Source organism: Dasypus novemcinctus, chromosome 7 (assembly GCF_030445035.2).
Source record: "Dasypus novemcinctus isolate mDasNov1 chromosome 7, mDasNov1.1.hap2, whole genome shotgun sequence".
NCBI lineage: Eukaryota > Metazoa > Chordata > Mammalia > Cingulata > Dasypodidae > Dasypus > Dasypus novemcinctus.
The window spans coordinates 13,993,855-14,017,865 of record NC_080679.1 but is presented as its reverse complement, the minus strand read 5'-3'; the positions used below and the strand labels follow the sequence as shown (position 1 = coordinate 14,017,865).

The window sequence follows — 24,011 nt, the reverse complement described above, 5'->3', positions numbered from 1 at the left end:
TATCTATAGATACAACCCAATAAGCAAAAGCACTGTGGGGTCCTCAGTTATTTGGTCCTGAGACCCAAAAGTCTGAAAACCATTAGCTAGCTAAAGCCAAATCGTGTTGTAGATTGAACAAATGACATGACATCCAGTGGGTATATCTTTCGATTGAGTCTACAACTCACGAGGCAGAAAATGGGGCCAAGTTCTGCAGATAAAATCACCACAGATGCTAGTGAAGGAGCTATTTTCGGACAGGTGGCCCCATAGACCTCAACAAACATGCAGACCACCGCCAACTCTGCCTGTGACTCAGTCATGTTGTTAAACACACGCCCAGAATGCTCTGGCACTTCTGCCTCGTTTGGAGAAGTTACGCAATACTAGAGCAGCAGCTTCCACAGACGCACGCAGCTGGGCCCTCCCACCTTCGCTCCCTTCCTTCTCCAGCAGCCAGCCGAAAATCCAGATCAGAAACCAGCTGCACAGTCCTGTTCTGGCTCACACTCCACACCTGGGAAAGCTAAGTCCAAAGCCAGAGCTGATGTCAAAAATCTAAGACAGTATCACAGAAGGGATGGGGTAACTATCAAGGGAAAGCTCTCATCTCGCTGGACAAGAGGCAGGTGGGACCTGAGGCCCTACCCGTGAAGGCCATAACTGGAGTGGCCGCAAAGGACAGAAGACCGTGGTGGGGAGATGAGAGAGGAGCTTGTGTCTCCCCTCGAGAGCTAAGAGCAGCACCAGCCTGCCTCGAGTGGTCATTCACAGGATATTGAATTAGAGGCTGAGGAGGCTGATAATGCTTTAAAGGGGATTGGGGCATCAGGTAAGGGTGGAGTTAAGGGATGTCCGATTCCAGTTTTCTGGCTTGATACATCAAACCTGTTTTCCTCACCTTCATTTCATGGGAGCCTCGCTCCAGCCCTGTCGTATCAGGGTGCTCCCAAAATATTAGAGGAGGGAATGAAAATGAGGAAAAATCACTGACGGCTCCAAGGTAAGTGGAATACAGCCCTTCTCGGGGAACACCAGTGGCAAACCTGTGGACGGTTTTCAGATCCCACCCGAGCTAAAGAGCAGCAAGGAAGCCCCACGCAGGAGGCCTTCCGCGGGCAAAGCCTCCTAGCGGCACGAGTCACTGCAGCTCACACTAGGCTCGCTGATTGACAGACGGGAAAATAGAACAAAAAGAATCAGTATTCTCGGGAGAGGGTCAACAAGGAAAACAAGCCCACAAGCTCCATGAAGGTTTTCTTCTCTCACGCCTAAAAGCCTTATATCTGTATTTTACAAGTTATGAATGAAAATCTAAGAATTACACCTGTCTCCTGCACAGGATCAGAAAATCTTTCTCCGTTGTAAAGATGTAGAGCTGTGACGGACTGTAAACTCAGAGGCTACCCACAGCTGCCCGCCACGCGTAAAGGCCTGTGTACCACACACGGGAATTTCCTCTTCCCCGGCATTTCTATTTCACCTGCACCATCACTTTCTCAAACTTTCCTCTAGAGTAAAAGAGACCCAGAGAGCTCAGCCCCGACTGAAACATATTCCAAAGCAATTCCCAGCTCAGAGCTTGCTGGATCTTCAAAGCTGCTTTATTCTAACGTTTGTGGTCCCCAAGGCAGCCTTGCCAGTGTCCCTTGCTTCCTGACCTGGGGCCCCACCCCAGGTCCTTGAATCAGGGTCTACATTTTAACAAGACCCCCCACGTGATCCATGTGCACATTAAAGTTTGAGGAGTGCTGCATCAAAATGCCAGGAAGTCAAGCCATTTGAAAAGAACTTCCACCTGCTGCCAGGTTTTCCTCGTAGTAAATGACAAAACCTGAACACTGAACAAGCACGAATGTCCACTGGAACCATGAGTGTCCTTGGAGAGAACGTTATAAGGAGGCTGTATGGCCCAGCAGGAGAACCCCCAGACTCAAAAGTCCAGGAATCTTACTTCATTCTCATCCTTCCTCTACCACAAATTAGCTCTTGGGCTGGCCTTGGACCAATGACTTAAATCTCTCTTAGACCTAGAGGTTCTGGATTTAAAATAAAATACGTGTCAAGGCCACTAAAATCACCCCTCTACACGAAATTCTATGACCCTGAAATGTCAACAGTGATGTAATCCTTGCCCCAATATATCTGGAATGCTACCAACTGACAAACTCGCTACAACTCTTAGTGTAGAGAGACACAGTTCACCCTTCTGGAAAATGCTGACACCAAATAAAACATGATGAACCATCTCTCCCTTGAGACAACTTTATAATTATTTCTCTATACAATGTATAAGTGACTAACACAGGTTGGTGTATTTTTGTGCAGGCAGTGATACGGTCTTCCTACAGTTCTATAACATAAAAGGCAGCAATGGCTTTTAAATTACATTAGCACCAAGAATTATGATTCAAATACAAATTGATAAAATTCTAGTCCTTTGCACATTAAAAAACTGACAGCTGGGCTACACCTCTTTTTATGGTCGAAACGTTTCTAATAATTATTACTCTATTTTTATTGTTCATAAAAGTATCTTCTCTGAGGTTCACAAAGCAATTTCTGCAAGTAACATCTGAAGGACCAATCACCATTTTATTAGCAAATAAATGTTCTCAGACACCTCATTTGGTACTGTGTCCGACGTACCTATTCTCTGGCTTAAACATTTTTGATGAGTATTGTCAATAGGCTACTTATTCAGTCAGGCAAAAGAACCCCACCTCCCCTTAGAAAAAGAATTTTTAGAATTAGTCTCTTCTCTCTGTAATGCCACTAACAATGGTTCAGCAAGTATTTGCCCACACACGATTCCACCTGTACCCTCTCCTGCTGCTTTTCCTTCCCTCTTAAAGGGGAAATTCTTATGTAATCCTGGCAGAGCCGCAGGGGTTCTAACCCCACCACAAGCTGAACAGAACTATTAAAGAGCAACACTGTGTCCTGACTGCCATCGGCTATTCCGAAGCTGAGTATACAGTGAATGCCTTTTCTTTGAGTTTTGTGGGCTCACTCAGCTACCCTCCCATCCAGGTTGTCTTCACAACCCTACCAGGTCACAGTGCCTTTTCAAGATCTCATGAGAGCCATTGTGTTGGCTCTAATGATGATGGAAGAATCAGCACTCAGAGAAGTGATGGATGATAGGACATGACATTTATTTCTTCCCTTCAGCATCCTGCCACTTCCTCACCTACAGAGAGTTCACCGATGGTTTCAAGCCAGGAGGGGGAAGGCATCAAAGATCCCATTGCTTCAACTTACTCTGACCTCCTTCTTTTTGAAGTGATTGGGGATTGACTGTGTTGCTTTAAAAGGATCCTAAAAGGTTACTAAAACCTTCTGGGTCATGCCCTCTGTGAGACGGCCTTAGATCAGAGAATATTTTCCAGCTCATTATTTTTAAAACCAAAATTCACCGTTTATTTTCCACGCTCCCATATCCATCAATATATAACTCAAATTATTTCTCTAACTCAAAAGCCAAAGAACTGGTTCCCATCATAGTTTTGTTCTTCTATTTCTTTTTGTCATGCCACTCACAGTTTTGAAGCATCCTTCACTTGGAAGGCACCATGCTAGTTGCTGTGATTGGTAAAGAATGAACCAGACCTGGATTCTGACCTCAAGGAATTCAAAGCCAAGACAGTCCTGTGAAACCCATGTTCTAACATCCGAGTGGGATATTTCTCTAGGTTCCCAGAACATACTTGCAAACTGCCTCCGAGTGCACGTCACACTACCTTCTAATCCGTGATTCACTTGCCCAGCACTTACCGGGCCCTTCCTGCCTCTTCTCAGAGGCAAGTCTTACTTGACCAAATGGGCATCCCCAGTGCTTAGTAAAGTATCAGGCACCTGGCAGGTGCTCAGTAGATCTATAATGAAATGAATGCAAATATTTCTGGACATAAAGAATTATAAGGAAAAGTCAAAATCCTGTGTTTCCCAAGAAGAAAAAAATACAGCAGACTTTAGAGGAGGGAGTTACTTTGAGCTTTGGGAAGGAAGAACAGCTCCAGGGAGCAGGAACTATTTGAGATGAGTCCTGAAATATAACTGGGGACATGGCAGGGCCAGGAAAGCATTCTTAGATGGAGGGAACAGCATGAGCAAAACCGCAGGGATCCAGGCCAGGAACCGGGGATTCCCATGGGTTGTGAGAGGGTAGGAAGCCAGAAAAGTTGCTCGTGCATCCAGCTTATGGCCTGCCCATCCCTCTGCCCTACAAATGAGCTCCGAAATTACCCTCAGAAATGGGAATCTACGGGAGCCCTAACAAAGAGTCATGTGCTTTTGAAAAAAGGAAGGAAAAAAAAAGCTAGGGAACTAGTATGAGGCATCTGAAATGAGGGTGTCTCCCATAAAGGCCACATGTGCTGAAGAACAAGGACAGCAAAGCATTAACAAGTAACAGACAGGAGAATCAGTTCAGGTCAGGGATTTATCTCAGATAAACCAACCAGGACTTCTAGAGCTTGAGCCTGCAACTTCTAAGAGAAGTGAGAGAGATAATAGAAGGTTGGTGCTCTTAGGAAGCCAGACATGGAAGCGCTTTCCCCATGTACAGGCCCACACCTGGAGAGAGAAGTAAGGTACAGGCTCTAGGAGGGATTGAGAGTGACTCCTGAGTAGTCTACTCTGGTTTCCAATCCAAATTACCCAGAGATGATGGAGTCTGAAGGCAAGAGCTAGAAAAATTTCCTCAGAAACTCCCAAGAATGGAGGCCAATATATACCAGGATCAAGGAGTAAGAAAACTTTGGGATATTTATTTCCCCATTATCTTTTATCTTTTTTTAATTAACTTTTGAAAAGACTAACAATGAAATCCTTCAATAAAAAGATGTGTATTCTTGCTATAGGGAGTCAACAAGAGCAGGAAGAAAACATGAACTGCTCCTGAGATGTCTATTTCCAGAATTGTGGTCCACAATCTACTTTGCTATGAGAATCACTGGGCTGCCCAACAAAAGGTAGCAGAATGTAAGGAGTCTGATGTTTCATTTTGCCAAAGAGGTACCAATGCAAAGTACCAGAAATGTGCTGGCTGTTATAAAGGGAATTTATTGGGGGGCAAAAGCCATGAAATTCCAAACTGAGACACCATCAGAGATGCTTTCTCACCAAAGTCAGCTATTGTTGATCTCGGCATGTTGCCTCATGGTGAAGCAAGATGGCCGCCAATCTCTGCCCAGGGTTCAACCTTCCCCTCAGGGCTCACCTTCTCCTCTTGAGCCGCTCCATGGGCCCAGCCTCTTGGGCAGGGGGTCTTAACCTCTTTTGTTCCACAGACCCCTTTGTCAGTCAGATGAAAACCACAGACCCCTTACTGAGTCCACACTACACTGTGTATTATTTAATAAATATATCACCCCTGCACCAACATGTCCTGACAAGAATTTTTTTTTTTTTATTTCAGTTCAAACTCACGGACCCCTTGAAAGAATCCCTGCTCTAGGGGCTTCATGCTTAAGTGATCCTGTAGTCCTCTCCCTCATGGCAGGATCAAACATGGTGGCTTCCTTTTCCTGTGTCTGTCTGAGTGAGTCTTTCTCTGCGTTTCCATTTATATCAGACCCAGCAAGGGGGTGGAGACTTAGCCTGAGACATGCCTCACTGATGCAGTCCAATCAAAAGCCCTAAAGAGATCTTATCAAGTAATCTAATCAAAAGTCCCTCAATCGGATTTAATGCAATCAAAGAGTATCACACCAAGAGGAATAGTTTAATTTACAAATATAACCTTTCTCTTTTTGGGATTCTCAAACTGCCACACCCAGACTATGTCTTTTTAATCAAGTTACTCTCAGGCAAATTAAAATCTTAAAACTATTCCCTTAAGTTGGGACAGGGGATACAATTTGGTAGAAAGGAAGCAACAATGAAATCAGGAGAGAAAGAACTAGAATCTCTTGGTCTCGAGAGACAGGGTCACATAGAACCTAATCTGGATCTAAAAAAGTTTAAGATCTGAGCCAGCAAAGAGCCCTGTGTGGACTTCATGACACTTACCTTGAGATAGAGACTCTTCAAACAGGCAGTGGCTAGAAGCCTGGCAACCTTGGCGATAAAGGTCCAGGAGAGAAACTGTGGCCAACAGTCTTTTTTTTTTTTTTAAGGGAATGATAGATCAGAATCAACCCTTGGAACAAAAGCAGTTTTCATAAATAGAGAACTCCTTAATAGTATAGTAGTAAACATTTTAAAAGATCTCCCCAAGATGGTAGAATAGCTAAAAACATCAAGCTTAAGCTTTATCACAAACCACCCATCAACTTGGAATTGCGAAATATCCCCTAGTCAAAGTACATCTGACAGAAAAGAAATGAGTTCCATTACCCAAATGAGAGTAGCATAGAAATAACAAAATTCCTTTTATTTTGATGGATGATCTAATAAAAAAGATATAAAGATGATTAGAAACAATAAAATTAAATCACCAAATAGAGTTCTATTTTGCTTTATGCTACAGAGTGGATTCTTGCATTGCTTGGAAGATTGGACTATATAACTTCTAATTTTAGGAAAGAGTAAAAAGGAAGAAACATGATAACAGCAGTCATTTACTGCTCGCAAATGACTCCTAAGTCACCACAAGAGCCTTCACAACAATAGCAAAAAGCCGCAGGAACTCAGGTAGCTGCAATAAAGATGAACCTTTCCATTCCCACAGCTCCTGCTGTAGTTCAACTCCAACTGTAATTTCATGAACTACAGGACTGGCTTAGACATTTCTCTCCAAGAAAACAATGTGGTGGGACTCGGAAGGGACAGAGTAATTCCAGTCTCAACATTTGCTTAGGAATCACTGAGGGGCAATTATAATGGCTCAGATAACATCATTTGGCTGCCATTTCCTTAAATTCACTGAAGGTAAATGAGGGCTGTTGTCAAGCACAGCAACAGAAGAGGCTCTCCTCAAGTTAGAAACAACCCAGAGGGGACAGGGATGTGGCCTAGAAGGAAGAGGTGTCAGCTCAGGGGCACTCAAGCTCTACAAAGGAGTCAGTAACCATAATTAAGATGTTCTTCCTCTGGAATGATCTTCCAAAATCACCAAGGCTTCTTAATCATTTTTTCATGGAAAAGAAAGTACCTTTGGCAAGGTTTGCCAGGTTGCCTGCCGTGTACTAAATTCCCCTACTGCCCTTTCAGTGAATCAGTTTCTAGGCCACCAGACACAGCCTTCCAGCTAGAGGTTTCCAGCAGCCAATTCCCACAGGCTGTGCTGCTGCCTGGCTGTTAAGATAACATGGTGACTGGTTTATTACCTTTCCCCCAGGGGAAGAGGAAGTCATTATTTAATGGGTACTGAGTTTCTATTTGGGATGATGAAAATGTTTTGGAAAAGAAGCTACAAAGGTTGTGAATTATACACCTGAAAGTGGTCAAAACGACAATTTCTCTGTTATATCTATTTTACCACGTTAACATTTAATGGAAAAAGTTTCCCCAGAAAAGTCATCCCTTATTAGGGAATGCTCACAATAAATCTAAACCACTTAGAAATTCCAAGAACAGTCCCCGTTCCCAGTTTAAGATATTTCTCTTTTGCCAATATCTGTTTCAGAGCTAATCAGACTTCAAAATTTTTCTCTAGAGACAAAAAGAATGAGTTCGTGAAAGATCTTTGTGCCTCCTCTGCAGGTCTGCTTGGAAGGTCTGGCATTCTTCTGCCTCAGGCTGTTGGCTTTCCTTAGTCTCTCAGGATTCATCTCTTTTGGAACCTCCTTATCTAATAAGTTCTCCAAATGCGCCCTCATCTTTTCTCAAGCTATTTTACCTCTCCAAGCCTTGACTGTCATAGAAAAACTCGAAACATCCTTTGTTCTAATTCTTTTTTCATAGAATACATGGATAAATGAAGCTTCCCTTCATGAAAGAAAAAAGCCCAGTCCAAATTCGCAAAGGCATAAACAGACACTAAAGAGCAGGTGTGACTGCGGCCAAGCAATTTCCTTAAGTTTCACCACCTCTTGGCTTCCCTCCAGCCACTCTCCCCTCCCGTAGCAGATTTGGGTTTGGTTTATATTTGTGCTCCTTTTCAAGAATTTAGCAGAAATTATTTCCATTCCCTCTCAGGTTCCTGACCACACTCTGCCCCTCCAGGTACTATTTTCAGAGGAAATTGGTATATTTAAGCAACCGGAATATTACACCCAAGACACGAACATTAGGGGTTGTTTTTTTCCAAGATAACCCAGAGCAGTATTTGAAAGTTTATTCCAAATTTCCTTTTGTCAGTTAGCCCCAATCCTTTCGCTGGTCCAAGTTGCCACCACTATTACTACTAAATGTGCTACTATGACCACAAGGGGGCATCATCGAAGGAAATTTATCTGTGCTGCTGCTGGGGCTGAACATGCCCCCTCCCTGCAGCAGACATGCTCACATCTCAATCTGAGACCCTGTGTGTGTGAACCCGCCTGTAAACAGGACCTTCTGAGATACTGTAAGTTAAGAATACTATTATCCATGAGGTGCAGCAGTGCTCCAAAATGTATTCACCAAAATCAATGAATGTGTCATGATGATGAAAGAGGCTGATGTGGGAGGAGTGGGGGGGAGGGGTATGTATACGGGGGCCTCTTATATTTTTTAGTGTAACATTTTTGTGATCCATTTATCTTCAAAAAAATACAATTTTTTAAAAATTTAATTAAAAAAAAAAAGAATATTATTAGATTCAACCAGAGTGGATTTTAATCCACATGGCTGGAGGCCTTACAAAGAGGAAATCTGGAGGCAGAAGTCAGAAGTCAAAAGAAGCCAAAGAGGAGACTGCTACGTGGCAGAGGACTGCCTTCACCAGAACACTACTGACTGCAGGGAAAACGGTGCCTTGCTGATTGATATCTTGATTTTAGACTTCTGGCCTTGAAAACTGTACGACAGTAAACGCTTATTCTTTAGCATTGCATGGTAATTGCTTTAGTTTGCTAAAAGCTGCTATGAGCAAGAGACCAGAGATGGGTTGGCTTATATAATAGGAATTTATTAGGTTAATAGCTGACACTCTGAGGCCATGAAAGGGTCCAAATCAAGGCGTCAGAGATGCTTTCTCACCAAGCTGCAGCTTATGGGGCAATCATACACACGGCAGGGCACAGCGTCTGCTGGTCTCCACCTTCTCCTCCAGGTTCACTTTCTCCCTGAGCTACAAACTGTGAGCCATGAAGTGCATGGCAGCATCCACTCATCTCTCCCTTCTCCTCAGGGTCTCGCTGCTTTCAGCTTCAGGCTGCTCCATCTGTGGCTTTTCTTTCTCCTAGGTTCATTGGTTTCAACTCCCAGAGGTTTCTCTGTCTCTGCGGCTTTTTCTTTATTCCTCCATTTATAAAGGACTCCAGTAAGAAGATTAAGATCCACCCTGGGTCACACAATCTAACCAAAGAACCTTAATTAATTTAATCAAAAGGTCCCACCTACAATAGGTTTATATACACAAGAATGGATTCACTCAAGGACATGGTTTTCTGGGGTCCACCCAGCTTCAAACTGTCACAATGATATAGCAGTTCTGGCAAACTAAGGTGGCTATCCTTAAAATGTGTGTAAAACAATTCTACTTTCACTTAATGTTAACTCCAAAGAAAATATTTGTAGAGAATGGGATGCTGGGAACTGAATTAGGAAGTCATGAGAGGTGTGGTCAACCCCTAAAAGAACAGGCCCCCTCGTAAGGTCGTGGGGTCTCCTTCACTAGGGATGGTCAGGTGGAGGCTGGAGGGTAGGCCGGAGTCCATCTGCCAAGAGTGGTCCAAGGGAGCCTCATACCGATGAAGGGCGGCCTAAATGACCACTATGGGCCTGCCCCTCTCCTGTGTGAATTCCTGCCACTAACAACCAGAAAACAAGAAGGCAGAGGAGGAAGTTGTACTGAGGTCCTTCCTCAGGCCCATATGACCTCAGCTATTGAAAAAAAGTGGGAACACAGCTCAGATCTTCCATAGCACTGAAGTCATGGACTCCACAGAGATAAAAAATAAGGGGGCATCCTTCTCATCCCTGCTTCTTCTCTGTTTCTTCTCTTACTCTTCTGTTACTTCTATAACTCTGTTATCATTTTAGAAAGATGCTAAGTTTAAGGATGGAATTATCATTTTTGCTGGTAACAATTCCAGAAACTGCTATTCTGTGCTTACCCTTTCTTTCTCCCATTAACCTTGATTCTACTACCAGATACAAAGACTACACCTTCTCTCTACAAAATTTCTACTTCATACCAAATCAGGAGGACCTAGCACTGCACCAATGTGATTCTTTAAATTATATGATATTTATATATCCGTATTTTGCATAGTGAAGTATAATTAAATTCTTTGATCTTTGAGAGAGAAATTCTTCTCTCTCATTTCATCCTTACAAGCTACCAGACTTGCCCTTACCTCTGATGGCTTCGTGGTACATTTTCCTTTTCCAGAACACTCCAAGTCATTTGGATGGCTTTCACCCAGCACACAGTTGCTGGCCTTTACCACCAGAGTTAAGCGTAGCGCCACGATGCTTTTAGTCACAGAATCATTCACAAAACCTGAAAGCAAAAGGGACAGCAAGATGTGTAAGATAAAGTTTTTCCAACCCTCTTTCTACATGACTACAGAATTCTACAGAATTTAGCTTATGTGGCATTCAAGTCTCGCAAACAAAGCAAAGCACAAAAAAGCCCAAGAACGAAGCATGGGAGAAGTGTCCATCTGACCCTCAGGCCTTTCGATAAGGCCAGTCTTCCCAATCATCCCAGGAAGCCCTGAGGCCCAGCACAGGAGCACCCAGCACCTCAGTCTCTATCTGCTTTTCTCCTGCCCTTGCTATCTCTGGGCCACTTGGTCTCTTAATTTCATTGCAGCACTGGCATCTCAGAACTCAGTTTTCCTGCTTTTGAACCCTAGTCCTCTCCCAGGGAGCCCTTACCTGAATCTCCCTCCTCATCCTGGCTACTATAGATAGTTACAAGCACTGGAAATTCCTCAAGTCTCCACCCTGCAATCAGCCTGCCCAAGCAGCTCTCAGACCCCACCGGGCATCCAATATGGGTACACATTCTGTGTTGGATTTATTAATGAGGATATTACTGGATCACCAATTCTAACTGCACAGTATCAAGTTAAGCTACGAGGTGGTTGTTTTTTTACAGGTTTATTTTATTTATATATCCCCCCTCCCCGCCCCCTCGCCCCGGTTGTTTGTGCTCACTGTCTGCTCTCTGTGTCCTTTTGCCGTGTACTCTTTATGTCTGCACGTCTTCTCTTTAGGAGGCACCAGAAACCGAACCTGGGCCCTCCCATGTGGGAGAGAGGCACTCAATCACTTGAGCCACCTCACCTCCCTGGTTTGTTGTGTCTCTCAATGTCTTTCCTCTTTGTGCCTCATATGCTGTGTCATCTTGTTGCATCAGCTCGCCACACCTGTCCATCGCACCAGCTCATTTGTCTTTTCAAGGAGGCACAGGGAACTTAACCCAGGACCTCCCATGTGGTAGGTGGGAGCTCAATCGCATGAGCCACATCCACTTCCTGCTATGTAGTTTTAAATGTTTAATAAAACTGGACTAACTAACAGTTGAATATTGATTACATCATTGGCATGTTGTATTTTTCATGGAATGATTGTGTGTTAGTGCAGCCATTAGAACACAGCAGACAATAAATAGGGAATAAAGTGATGAATGAATATAACCTCTAACTGAAATGAAGAAATAAATACAAGTATTTTGCATCAATAATTAAATGATTGCTCTAAGCAAGTGTCTAGCTTTTCAATAAAAAAAATGAGTTTATTCACGTATAATTCTTAATATCAAAGCAAAACATACATCAAAACTAGTCAATATGACAAGCATATTCAAGACAATTTTCTCCATTCTTCTCAAGAATAAAATCAAGTCCAAGAGCCTCAATATTATGAAGCCATATCCATAGAGGTTTTTAGGACAAAGGATTTTTAGGATCAAGATGGCACCAGTAATTAGTGAAGAAAAGATAGATGAGTAGATTATTGATTTTGGGACAATTGGCTATTTGGGAAAAAAGAATATTTGTACCCCTACCTCACATTATACACAAAAATAAGTTCTAAATGACTTAAAGAGCTAAGAGCAAATAAAACTTTAAACCTCTAAGGGGAAAATAAATATAAGAGGCTATTTCATTCATCTTGGGGCAGAGGATTCCTTAAACAAGATATAAAATAATAATTCATAAAAAAGAGGGATAAATTTAATTTTATTCAATTTGTTTATAAAAAGCCACCAAAAACAAAATCAATAAACAAGCCAAAGACTTGGAAATGAGATTTATAACACATAAAACCAGAAAAAGTTAGTTTTCAGAATATATAAAGAATTCTTACTGCAACTTCCTTTTTTCCCAGCACTATATGATGCCATTTATGTAAATATTAGAAATCTACAAAGCAATGAGAAATACTTATGTGTATACACACACATATACAGTAAAATACATAAAGATGCATGGTAAGAAATACCCTAACCTCAAGACAGGACAACTCTAGGAAGAAAGCAAAGGAAATAAAGATGTGGGGGAACTTCTGTCTGTATGTATAACATTTTATTTTCTTATTAATAACATATAAAGCAAATATGGTGAAATATTTATTAAATATTGTGTACAAAGAAGTCATATTCATTTCTACAGTTTCAGGCATATTTCAAGTATTGTGTAGCCAAGTTTTTTATTTAGATTATTTATTATGGTTCTGGAATCACAATATCAAACAGATTTTTGATACATTTGAAAAATATATATCCTCAAACCTAGCATACAGCCCCAAAATGACTTTGTGGTTGTCTTCTCTCTACTTTTCTAACAGCCTCTTTATTCCAAGATACCAAATTCCTTCCTGTGATGTACTTACATGTATATAGCTTGTTATTTGTTCTTTTTTTTTTTTAAGATTTTTTCATTTATTTCTCTCCCCTTCTCCGCTCCCCCCTCCCGCCCATTGTCTGCTCTCTGTGTCCATTCGCTGTGTGTTCTTCTGTGTCTGCTTGCGTTCTTGCCAGTGGCACTGGGAATCTGTGTGTTTTGTTGCATCATCTTGCTGCGTCAGCTCTCCGTGTATGTGGTAGGTACCACTCCTGGGCAGGCTGGGCATTTTTCACATGGGGTGGCTCTCCTTGAGGGGCGCACTCCTTGCACGTGGGGCTCCCCTATGCGGGGGACACCCCTGCATGGCACGGCACTCCTTGCACCCATCAGCACTGTGCATGGGTCAGCTTATCACACGGGTCAGGAGGCCCTGGGTTTGAACCTTGGACCTCCCATATGGTAGGCAGATGCTGAATCAGTTGAGTCAAATCTGCTTCCCAATTTGATCTTATCAGTACAAGGCATTAAAGAAAAATAAATGAGATAAGAAGCAGAACCCTGATGACTTTGTTTGACTGGTACACCTAGCAGGATCTAACTGATGGCCATTTACAAATGTGTTTGTTTTGTTGATAATAAATAAGCAGCTCTCAATGTTCTCAATTTAGAACTCCTTGTACACTAAAGCTGCTGACTACTGCTAAAGCCCATTATCACAGATTTATTCAAAGTGTTACTTGACACACTAGGTTTTAGTTTTCACACATTTGAAGAGGAGGCTATTTTGAGAAATTTGGCTTACGTTAAAGTAGATGTCCTACATTGTTTCCTTTTTTCATATTTCTTTTAAAAGTTTTAAAATAAGACATCTCTCAGCTCTTTCTAATTGACCTTCGGGGTATTATAAAGATGATATCACAAATATTGACGATGAATGAGAAATTCTTTTTTGGAAAAAGATTATAAGACTAGAAGGATTACTAGGAAATTCTTACATTAAACAAATACATATAAATAGAAACACATAAAATCTACAAGTATTATTATACATATTATACATATGTGGAATACAGGCACACTCATAATTTTAAGATATGGTTGTGTAATGGAGGTTCCTAGAGAAAAATGGACTGTAAAATAAAAAAATAAAACTTTCAGGAGGTTGCAAAGAGTTCCCTCCTTCCAGTGTGAAGGCAAGACTTTGTATGGGGGTAGACAATGTATTCTTAAAAGGACCACTTTGGAAGTCCTTCACCCTTGCGTGAGTAAATCTTGTAAATCTCCATGGTCCTTGGAACAGTTCTATAGAATGCACTGACCCACCTGCATATGTTCCAGGCTAAGATATCATATGTTTAGTCCAATGATACTAATCTGTAAAACCATATTACTCCTGTGAAGGAATTTGTAGGATAGGATACCTTAAATTTGGATCCATACTATGATATACCTATGTTGTTTACTTTCAGGAAATGCTGTATGACTTTTGGACTAAGAATTTGCTCCCAGGAGCCTCAGAAGCTAGGACTGGACTGTAGCAGGAGAAGGGTGAGACACAATCTTCTGTTTTACCAGGGCAAAGTGTTATGGAAAGCTACTGGCCTGTGCATGGGACAGGGCCACCTGGACCAAACTGTGCTACCTTGTGCTTAGGAAATGCACTCACACACAAGGGACTTTTAGGGCTACCTTCTCCAGGCCATCATCACATGTTAGAGATGGGGGAGAGTAGGTATCTCACTATCCACCATGCTAATGGAGAGCAATCCTGGAGCTAGATTACAGACAGGCCTTGCACTGAGGGATGGAAGGAATTGATATTTCCTGGGATCATTGGGCTGGGATTCAAAGGTGTGGTGGTTTCTGGATATCCTTTTTGTGCCAGGAGGTTGGCAGAGACTTTGAGATGAGGTTTGAGCCCCTGGCTCTCCGAGATCTATTTCAACAGCCAAGGTGAGTCTCTAGGTTGTACCTCTGTATGTCCCTGAGCTTTCAGTCAAGGCTTGTTAAAGGCTGAACCAATTTCCTATATTCTATGAGGAATTAGGATGACAAGTTGTCTCTTCCCAGAGAAAGCAGGTTGGAATCATAAGCAGTCATTAGTCAAGGATATGAAGGCCTAGCAAGGACATCATCTCCTGAGTGTCAAGCTGAGGAACACAAGGAAGGAGTGAAGATAAAACCAAAGGAGGACAGGCTCAAGGCCCAAACTGGAACAAAGCTGTAAGAGTAAAAATAGGTGGAAGTGGAATAGGAAGGAACCAAAGCTGGAAGCCCATCAAGGAAGAAACCAAGAATGGCCCTGAACAAGGACCTGACATGTCCAGCCCTGCCATGTTGGCTACCAGCCCAGTGCAGGTGAGTTTGTAAATGGTCCAGGTCCTCCAGGTAAACACCCTGCAACAGTTAATAGCACAATTATAAAAATGTGCTTTCATCAATTTTAGCAAATGAACCACACCAATGCAAGTTTTTAATAATCTGGTAGTATATGGGAATCCTGTTTTATGTATTATATTTCTGTAAACCCACAATTTCTCTAACAACAACAAGAAAAAAAAAACCCTATGGGAATGGGATAAAACCAGATGGGGGGGGAAAGGCCATGGGTTTTCTCCTTGACTTCTATCTCTAGGGTATATATTCTAATTTCTCCTGTGGGCCATGTACAAGTTGAGAAAATGGAAAACTGCCAAAGACCAACAACTCATTCATATTCATAATTGTCTAGGGTTTCTATTAGACCAAAGAGGTCCCTCAGATCTCATCATTCACGCTTTTTGAAAGGCACACATCCTGATTATTCTTGGGAAGAAGGAAGACATGGCTGTGGTTTTAATCAGACTTGCATGCAAATGAACTTATAATTAGCACCTAAACTGATCTATGAGGAAGACTCCTGCACTATCCCCAAAATATGCTTAAGACAATGTAGTGAAAAAAGATTCTAGGCAAGTCAAACCACTCTGGGCCCAGTTTTCTCATGTGTTTAGTTGGGATAATAGCCCAAAATAGTTTGGTCACAGAATTTATTAAAACTGGGACTCTTTTTAGAACAAAAGAAGGTAATTTTTATAATTATGCCTGGATACAGGTATAAAGTAAGATGTCCCAGACAATGGAAAAAATTGGTCATCCTATTTCTAATGGCCTGAGAAGTATCTGGAGGCAATGTATCTTTAAGTTAGATTCAAGAATGGATTCAGAAAAAGAATATAAAATTTAATTCATCTGTGCTCATGTATTCATCTTTCTGATCACTAGAGAAACAACTGATTTTGTTTTAGAATTAAATAGATAAATGTGCTTAGACAGATTTTTTAAAAGCAATGCTTCCATAATTTAAGTTGCCTTTTGTCTGTTATTTTTTGAAGTTGAAATAAAATTTTTATTTTGAAAGAAAATAATTAATTCAGTTCACAAGCATCAAGTCATGGTAGTGAATTAATGGAAGCCAAAATATCCTGGAGACATGCTTCAATTTTAAGTTTGGTTTTAAGGAACAAAAGTCTCTCAGTGTCTCTGTAAAGACAGGTCCTAGAGGTCTGTCACAGGAGGCCATTTTATGTCCATAGAGAACTAGTTGCTTTCATCCTAAGATTTCCTATTGAAAATTTTGTCATTAATTTGTTTGGGGAAGAAAGACAAAGGGTGGTTTAGACAAAATCACCTCTTCTATAGAGCTTTCCACTTCCTCCATCATGGCCCTGCACTATGCAGTCATCACATGCCTCCTCCCAACTGCCTTCACTTGTCTTACCTACCTCTTCTGGAAACTTTTCCACGATGCCCCCAGGATGGAATCCTCTTCCTTCTCCCAATGTTACAGACATTGCATTCCAGCTCAGATCTCACCTATTCATGAAGCTTTTCCTCAATATTCCAGCCCATTCTGAGCTCAGCCATATCTACCTGTTCTCAAGTATACACCCTCATGTACTGGTCTCTAATTATTTTGTATCTTACATGGTTTCTTATACCACTTTAACTCAAGCCTCCTTGATGGGAAGTTAAGTCTTAGAGAAGTAGTGAGTAGTAAGTGAACATAGAGTATATATATGACCAGAGCAGTAAAGACAATACGCAAAGAGGAGTTTCCCAAATGTTCTGTAGTCTAAGATGTTCACTTCAAAGAAGAAAAATCTTTGAATGCATAAATTCTATTTACTAAAAAAAAAATTGCTCACCAACTTATGACTACTCTTTTTTTTTTTTAAGATACATTTTTTTATTTCTCTCCCCTTCTCTCCCCACCCTGGTTGTCTGTTCTCTGTGTCTATTTGCTGTGTCTTCTTTGTCCACTTCTGTTGTTGTCAGCAGCACGGGAATCTGTGTTTCTTTTTTGTTGCATCATCTTGTTGTGTCAGCTCTCTGTGTCTGTGGCACCATTCCTGGGCAGCTGCACTTTTCTTTTCGTGCTGGGCGGCTCTCCTTACGGGGCACACTCCTTGCACATGGGGTTTCCCTACGCAGAGGGCACCCCTGCATAGCACGGCACTCCCTGCGCGCATCAGCACTATGCATGGGCCAGCTCCACATGGGTCAAGGAGGTCCGGAGTTTGAACCGCAGACCTCCCATGTGGTAGACGGATGCCCTAACCACTGGGCCAAGTCCGCTGCCCTGATTACTCTTGATAGAGAAAAGGATCCCAGTGTAATGTGGGATGCTACCAGTTATTCTAAATGACATTTTTACACATAAAATGGAAATAAATTCAGATGTCAGCAATTATAATTTTAAAGGTGCTTTGTTCTCTAGTTTTACATTAAATTATTTTAGCAATCTACATTACCTATCTATTCACTAAGCATTGAGACCATATAATACTTTATAATTTTGTAGACAAGACCTCTTCCTTCCAAACGTCATTTTAAAATTTCTGTTCAACTATTAAATTTACTTAGCCTTGAGAGTGGATGTAGCTCAGATGGTTGAGTCCCTGCTCCCCATGTATGAGGTCTCAGGCTCAATCCCTGGTACATCCTAAAAACAAGCAAATAAACGAAAAAAACAACTGCAACTGGGGAGGAAATGTAACTCAGTGATTGAGCATCTGCTTCCCATGTACGAGGCCCTGGGTTTAATCACCAGTACCTTCTAAAAAAAATAAAAAATTAAAAAATTAAATATTTACTTAGCCAGTAGTAATTCAAATGAAGGCATACAAAGTATAGTTTTATAGTAAAATATACAAAGCATAGTTTTCAAGATAATTTGTGTCCATTTCCTTGAAGAACATTTACCATTTACTGCACTCTAATGTACAAACTAGATGCCAATACTAAATTCCAAGTTCTCAAAGATGAGTCAGCCTTGGTTTCTGTCACTCCAACTTTCAGTCAAGTAGATAGTTTTTAATTAGTTCTGAAACTAGTAGTTTCAAAATCTTACAGAAGCATTTTCAAAAGTCCATATTCTTCCACACAGCTCATGCAGAACAATCCATTCAACAAATGGTGCTGAAAGAATTGGATACCCATAGCCAAAAGAAGGAAAGAGGACCCCTATCTCACACCTTATCCAAAAAGTAACTCAAAATGGATCAAAAAACTAAAAATAAAAACAAGAGCCATAAAACTTCTAGAAGAAATTATTGGAAAATACCTTCAAGACCTGGTGGTAGGTGATGGATTCTTAAATGACATAAGAGGAGGACTGAGTGGACTACTGATGTTTAATGCATGTAGAAGTTTTAATAGCTTTAAAATAAAAGTGTGGAAATGTATAGAGTGGATGGTAACACACAGTTAGTAACAGCTAGTTTATAAATGGGGATATGACTGAAAAAAATTGGTATGTAAATACCAACTGACAGAATGCTAGAGAATAATCTAGGAACTGAATAGCACAGTAAAGCAAAAGGTGGATGAGAACTGTGGTTGACAGTACAGATGCAAGAGTGTCCTTTGTCAACTAGAGCAAATGTACATCACTACTGGAGGGTGTTGGGAAAGTGAAGAAGCATGGGAAAAATACAGCTGGAGTGACCCATGGACTGTGGTTCATAGTAATAGTATAATATTCTTGCATCTATGTGAAAGATGTACTGTGCTGATAATGAGGCAGTATGGAAAATGTGAGCCAAATGTACGTTATGGACATGGTAACAATCAGATGATATTATCTTATCTGCAGCAAATGCTCCACCACAGTGTGGTGTGTTGCTGTAGGGGTGTTATTTGGGAATTCTGCACATGTGCATGATTGTTTGTTTACAACTTCTGTCATAAAAAATAAATTAAAAAAATAATAATAGGGTGGGTTAGGGGAAAAACACACCAAATGTAAGATAAGGACTATGATTAGTAGTAAGACTTTGACAATATTCTTTTATAATTTGTAACAAACGTCTAATGACAATGCAAGGTGTTAGTGGAGAGTTGATGTATGGGACCCCTGTATGATGTTATGCATTGTTTGCTTTGTAAGTTCACAACTTATATTATATACTTAATTGTTTATGTATGTTCATATGTAAATGATATAAAGATAATAACAGGGTTGGTTGGGGAGAAAATATTTTGGTTAGTAGTAATATTTTGACAATGCTCTTCAATCATTAGTTAAAAAGGCTTAACAGCAATGCAAGTTATTGGTGGTAGGGTGAGTTATGAGAGTCCTGTATGATGTTATATATGTTTGTTTTATAAGTTCACAACTCTATCATTATACACTTATCGTTTATGTATGTTTATGTATGAGTGATATACTTCAATAAGTTAATTTTTTTTACCCTTGGTGGGTGGGGATTTACAGATAAAAAGCATGACAAAGGACAGAGTTGAGGGTTTTTGATATTGGAGTTTTGATGTTGGAGTTTGATGCTGAAGCCTTAAGCTAGAGGCCTGAAAAGTAAGCACCCAGAGGAAACAGAAGCAAGCCCCAGGAAGAGAGAAACCCTGAGCCCAGGAAAAAGAAGCCTGAGGAAGGGAGGAACCCAGGAAGCCTGAACCCTCACAGACGTCAGCAGTCATCTTGCTCCAACATGTGGAAATAGACTTTGGTGAGGGAGTAACTAAAGCTTTCTGACCTGGTATCTGCAAGCTCCTACCCCAAGTAAATACCCTTTATAAAAACCAACCAATTTCTGGTATCTTGCATCAGCACCCCTTTGGCTGACTAATACACTACTAAGAAATCATCCTTTGTAACCATGGATCACGCATTACTATGTACTTCCTGATTATTTCACCTAATCCCCCAGAGTGAGTCAACAGAACAAGCATATTCTTTTCAGAAATACACAGTTCCCACTGATGAGAACTGGAGATCCTGTGGCTCCATCCAGGTGAGAGTGTAATTTCAATAAGTTGTTTACACCTGCCTCTATTATGTCTAGGGGAAAATGCTAGGAGTTCCTCACAATGAAAAGTAATATTATCTGATTTAATGTCCATCAAACTGCAGCTGGGTTAGAACAAAATAGTTCTCAGGAAATTCCACATGCCAAGAGCAGAAATTGTACCTTTTACCAAGAGGCAGCAGGAAGAAGTTGAAATGGAATAGAATTCATTTAAAAGAATGAAGTTCATGGGGTTTTAGAAGTGATCGCTTGAGAATTATTGAAAAGTCAGTGTAATTTCTTTGACACAGCACTGAAACTGATGGACCCTTCTAACATTTATAAGAAGAGCAGAGAAAATGGTCCCTATTTCTTTCTTCTTTAATGGTATGAAATCAATATATGCAGCATAATTGCTGATACAGGCCTGGATAGAAAGTCTCGTCCTCCTGCTCAGAATTCTACGATCCATATGCCAAGTGCTGAATTGGAAACTAAAGCTGGCAAAGTAGGAGTAAGGATGATACTCTGGTTCCATTTATAGAGCTGCCCAAGAACAGACTTTTGTCAATATCTTCATTTTCCATGCTCTTATCAAAGACTAAAGAACTGATGACACAAAGGAAGCTGTGAAGTTGCTCCAACTAAGACCTGGTTTAAATTAGAAGCTAGAGCAAGAAATAGAGATCATTTATAAAAGAAAGGAAGACCCAAGGAGGGAAGCATTAAAGCTGGGAGCCAGGGAAGAAAAAGGAAGGGAGGGAAGGAGGGGAGGCTGGGCAGAGAAAAGGAAACCAAAGCATAGAACATACTGCGTGAGACAGAGGAACATGAAATCACTGATACAGAAAGATGAGTAGAAATGGAGAAAAGAAAAATGAACTTGCTTCAAAAGTTTCAAGGGCCCCCACACCTTTCAAAAAGGTACTTTATCATATTATTTTCATGGACTTGTATTCCTCATTCCAACCACAACAAATATAAAACTATAGTTCTTTGAAAATATTCATGAAATACTTAAATCATAGTTGCATATAGTCCAAATGTGTGATTCTGAATTACTGGATCATTCTAAGGGGCAGATAACCCATTCTATGTGAGTAAAGTGGTACTTGGGATAAGGATGTATGGAGATAGGAGTAGGCTGTGGAGAGAAGAGTTGGGCTCATTCGTTCAATACTCAGCAGAAGTTTATTGAGCTCCAAGCAAGACGCAGCATTTAAGCTGAACAAGCCTGAGAATGAGCCAGCAAAGAGAGCTGAGGAGGTCAGCGTGACAGAAGGAGCAACAAGAATGAAAGTCAGGAAGGACTAGATCACAGGGCATCTCATGAACCGCGGTAAACATCCGAATTTGTACCTAGTACAGTGGGAATCCACTGAACCGTTTTAAGCAAGGGAAGAACATGGGATTTGTGTTTGTCAAAGATTTTAGAGGAAGAATCAACAAGACATCTGTTTAGATTAGATGTGGGGTATAAGGAAAAGGAAGAATCCAAACATAAATGGTTTAAGCAACTTTGTGAATGGTGGTGGTTGGCAAATGAATCACGATTTCTGTTTGAGGAAATTCAACATGCTTATGAGACCTCTGATGGAGAGTCATGTTGGAGGTTGGACATAGGACACAAATTTTGGAACCCTCAGGGCTGAAGATCTAAGTTTGAGGCTCATCTGAATATGGATGGTTTTATAACCACTGGGACTGAGAAAGTACACTTAGACATACCTATAAAATTTTTTCACAGTAGATTGATAAGAAAGCTAAGATTTATTCCACTGAAAGAACACATTATTTGACAACTTTAGCATTCATGAGAGAGATGTTGGTCCATGAGTGGACTAAAGGCTCAAGAACTCTACCAAGTTCAGCTCAAGATTTCAACACTAGCAAGGAAGAGGTAAGGAAGAGAAAGAGTGAGGGAGGGAAAAAGAGGTTGCTGCACCTGAGAGGCACTTGTTACACAACTGGGTGATTTCCATGTGGAGTTTTAAAGCAATAATGAAGGAAAACTTTCTCCAAAGAGTATCCTGAGATCGATTAACACCTTCCAGGTAACTAATTACGTTGACAAATCAAAGGCAAGCTTCCTATACCTCCCCCTATTTCTCTTCCCCTACTTCCCACTCCCATAACACACAAACACACACAAACCCCACTCTACTCTGTTCCTGCCCACAACCACAAACTGTGCTCATTAGCACAGTAATAAAATGCTCTGCCCATCATTGCAGTCTTTTTAAAAGAGGGACTTTGCCAAACTCACCTCCCTTGGTGCAAATGAGAATTTGAGAGTAACTGAAAGAGGCCCAGTCATTATCTTTGGAACAGAATGGTCAAGCTTCAATTAAAGCACACAGACTGGCTGGCTACAGGCCATTAACTGTTTATTTTACCACTTGTCTTCTTTAATATTAACACTAAAGAGTCTTAAATGGACTTTGTAGTTAACACCTCATTGGGATTAATAGCAAATGGGATTTGCATTTCTCACTTCAGTGGTTTGGCTAAAGACCATTTTCTTTCCTGTCAAAGGGAAGGCATAAGCGGAAAATAGAAAATTCTGACCATAAATACTTTAGCAGGAGGTGTTGGAAATGGGCTGTGCCGAGCTTTCCTATAAAGACTCAGCAAGTCATTCGGTGCAAACCTATTACCTATAAAACTTGTTCACGGTCCAGGAAGTCCCATGGCTGGTACCAGATGGGTAGGAAAGGTTTGAAATATTACAGATTCCAGCTCCAGCTGGAGAACTAGGGTTTTTGCAATAATTTAGGATTTGGGAAGGCAAACACCCTCAATTCCCAGATCTCCTTCCTCAGAATCAGGGATGAAATGGTACATCTGTGCCGACTCATTAAGCAGGTCGGATGGAGGTGAGAGAAAATCTTAATAAACTGGCCAGGATCTGCCTTGCTTTATGACTCAATACTTATGAGTTTGAAAAGCAAAACCTGGGAAATAAACCTTCATTTGACAATGTCAGGACAGAGGCAAAGAGAGAGCTGGAAACAGGAAGCAAATGTGAGTCAAGAACTGAGTCCAGGTCAGCATGAGAATTAAACAAGGCTTATTAATACACCTCAGCTATACGAACTCAGCTGTCCTTCGATAGCACTTAACCAGATCACAGTCCAGTCCAGGAGGTGAGGGACGAAATCCAAATGAGCACCTAAAGAGATGCCACTACACCCTGGAATTAAAGCAATTACTTGCTGAAGAACCTGCCTGCAACAGGGCAATAAAGGCCACCCCAGGACTCCATGGGGTCTCTTAACCTTTTCTAAACAAAGCAATTTCAAGGTACGAGTAGATTTCCATCTCAAAAGGATGGGTGTTAGTATTGTTCTTTGTTTGATTGCTAGCTTTTAAGCTTTGACACTTAAGAAGGCAAATAACTTTTTGGAAAATTCATCCATACAGAACATCCCATTTTCTGTGGATTCCCAAGTAAGGTATAGCCAAATGTGCTTTCTCAATTAGAAAGTACAATGGTACATAACAGCAACAGCCCGAATATTTTTACCTTTGTCATTCATCTAAATCATCAGGTACAGTACACCCAGCAGAATGATCATGTAAATGGTATATTAACAGTATAAAGAAAAAGAAAGCATAAAGATAATGAAAAGATACTATTTTTTAAAATGCAATTAACTTGCTATTACCTGAAGATAGGTTGATTTATTCTCAACAAATCTTAATGTCAGATACCATGACAACTAACAAATCCCTTCTACTCTGTCAGCATCTCTGCAGCACCCTCTGACTCTTCAGGTTGAAGAGAAAACTCCCCAAAAACAGCAATGCCCAGGATGCAAACAAGGAGGTCAGTAAGAAAGTTCCATAACTCAACCCCTCTCAAGGCAAACCTTTGAAATGGAAAATTTTTTAAGTTATTGCTAGAATTTAA

The 24,011-nt window shown here is 40.9% G+C and overlaps 1 protein-coding gene across 1 annotated transcript in view; it reads right to left on the bottom strand.

The window, feature by feature from the left end:
• Window positions 1-24,011, bottom strand: part of DNER (delta/notch like EGF repeat containing) — a 379,425-nt gene that overhangs the window by 181,841 nt on the left and 173,573 nt on the right. Inside the window, exon 5 of the mRNA XM_058299983.1 lies at window positions 10,374-10,519. Coding sequence (XP_058155966.1) covers window positions 10,374-10,519 — 146 coding nt within the window. The remainder of the gene's footprint in view (window positions 1-10,373; window positions 10,520-24,011) is intronic.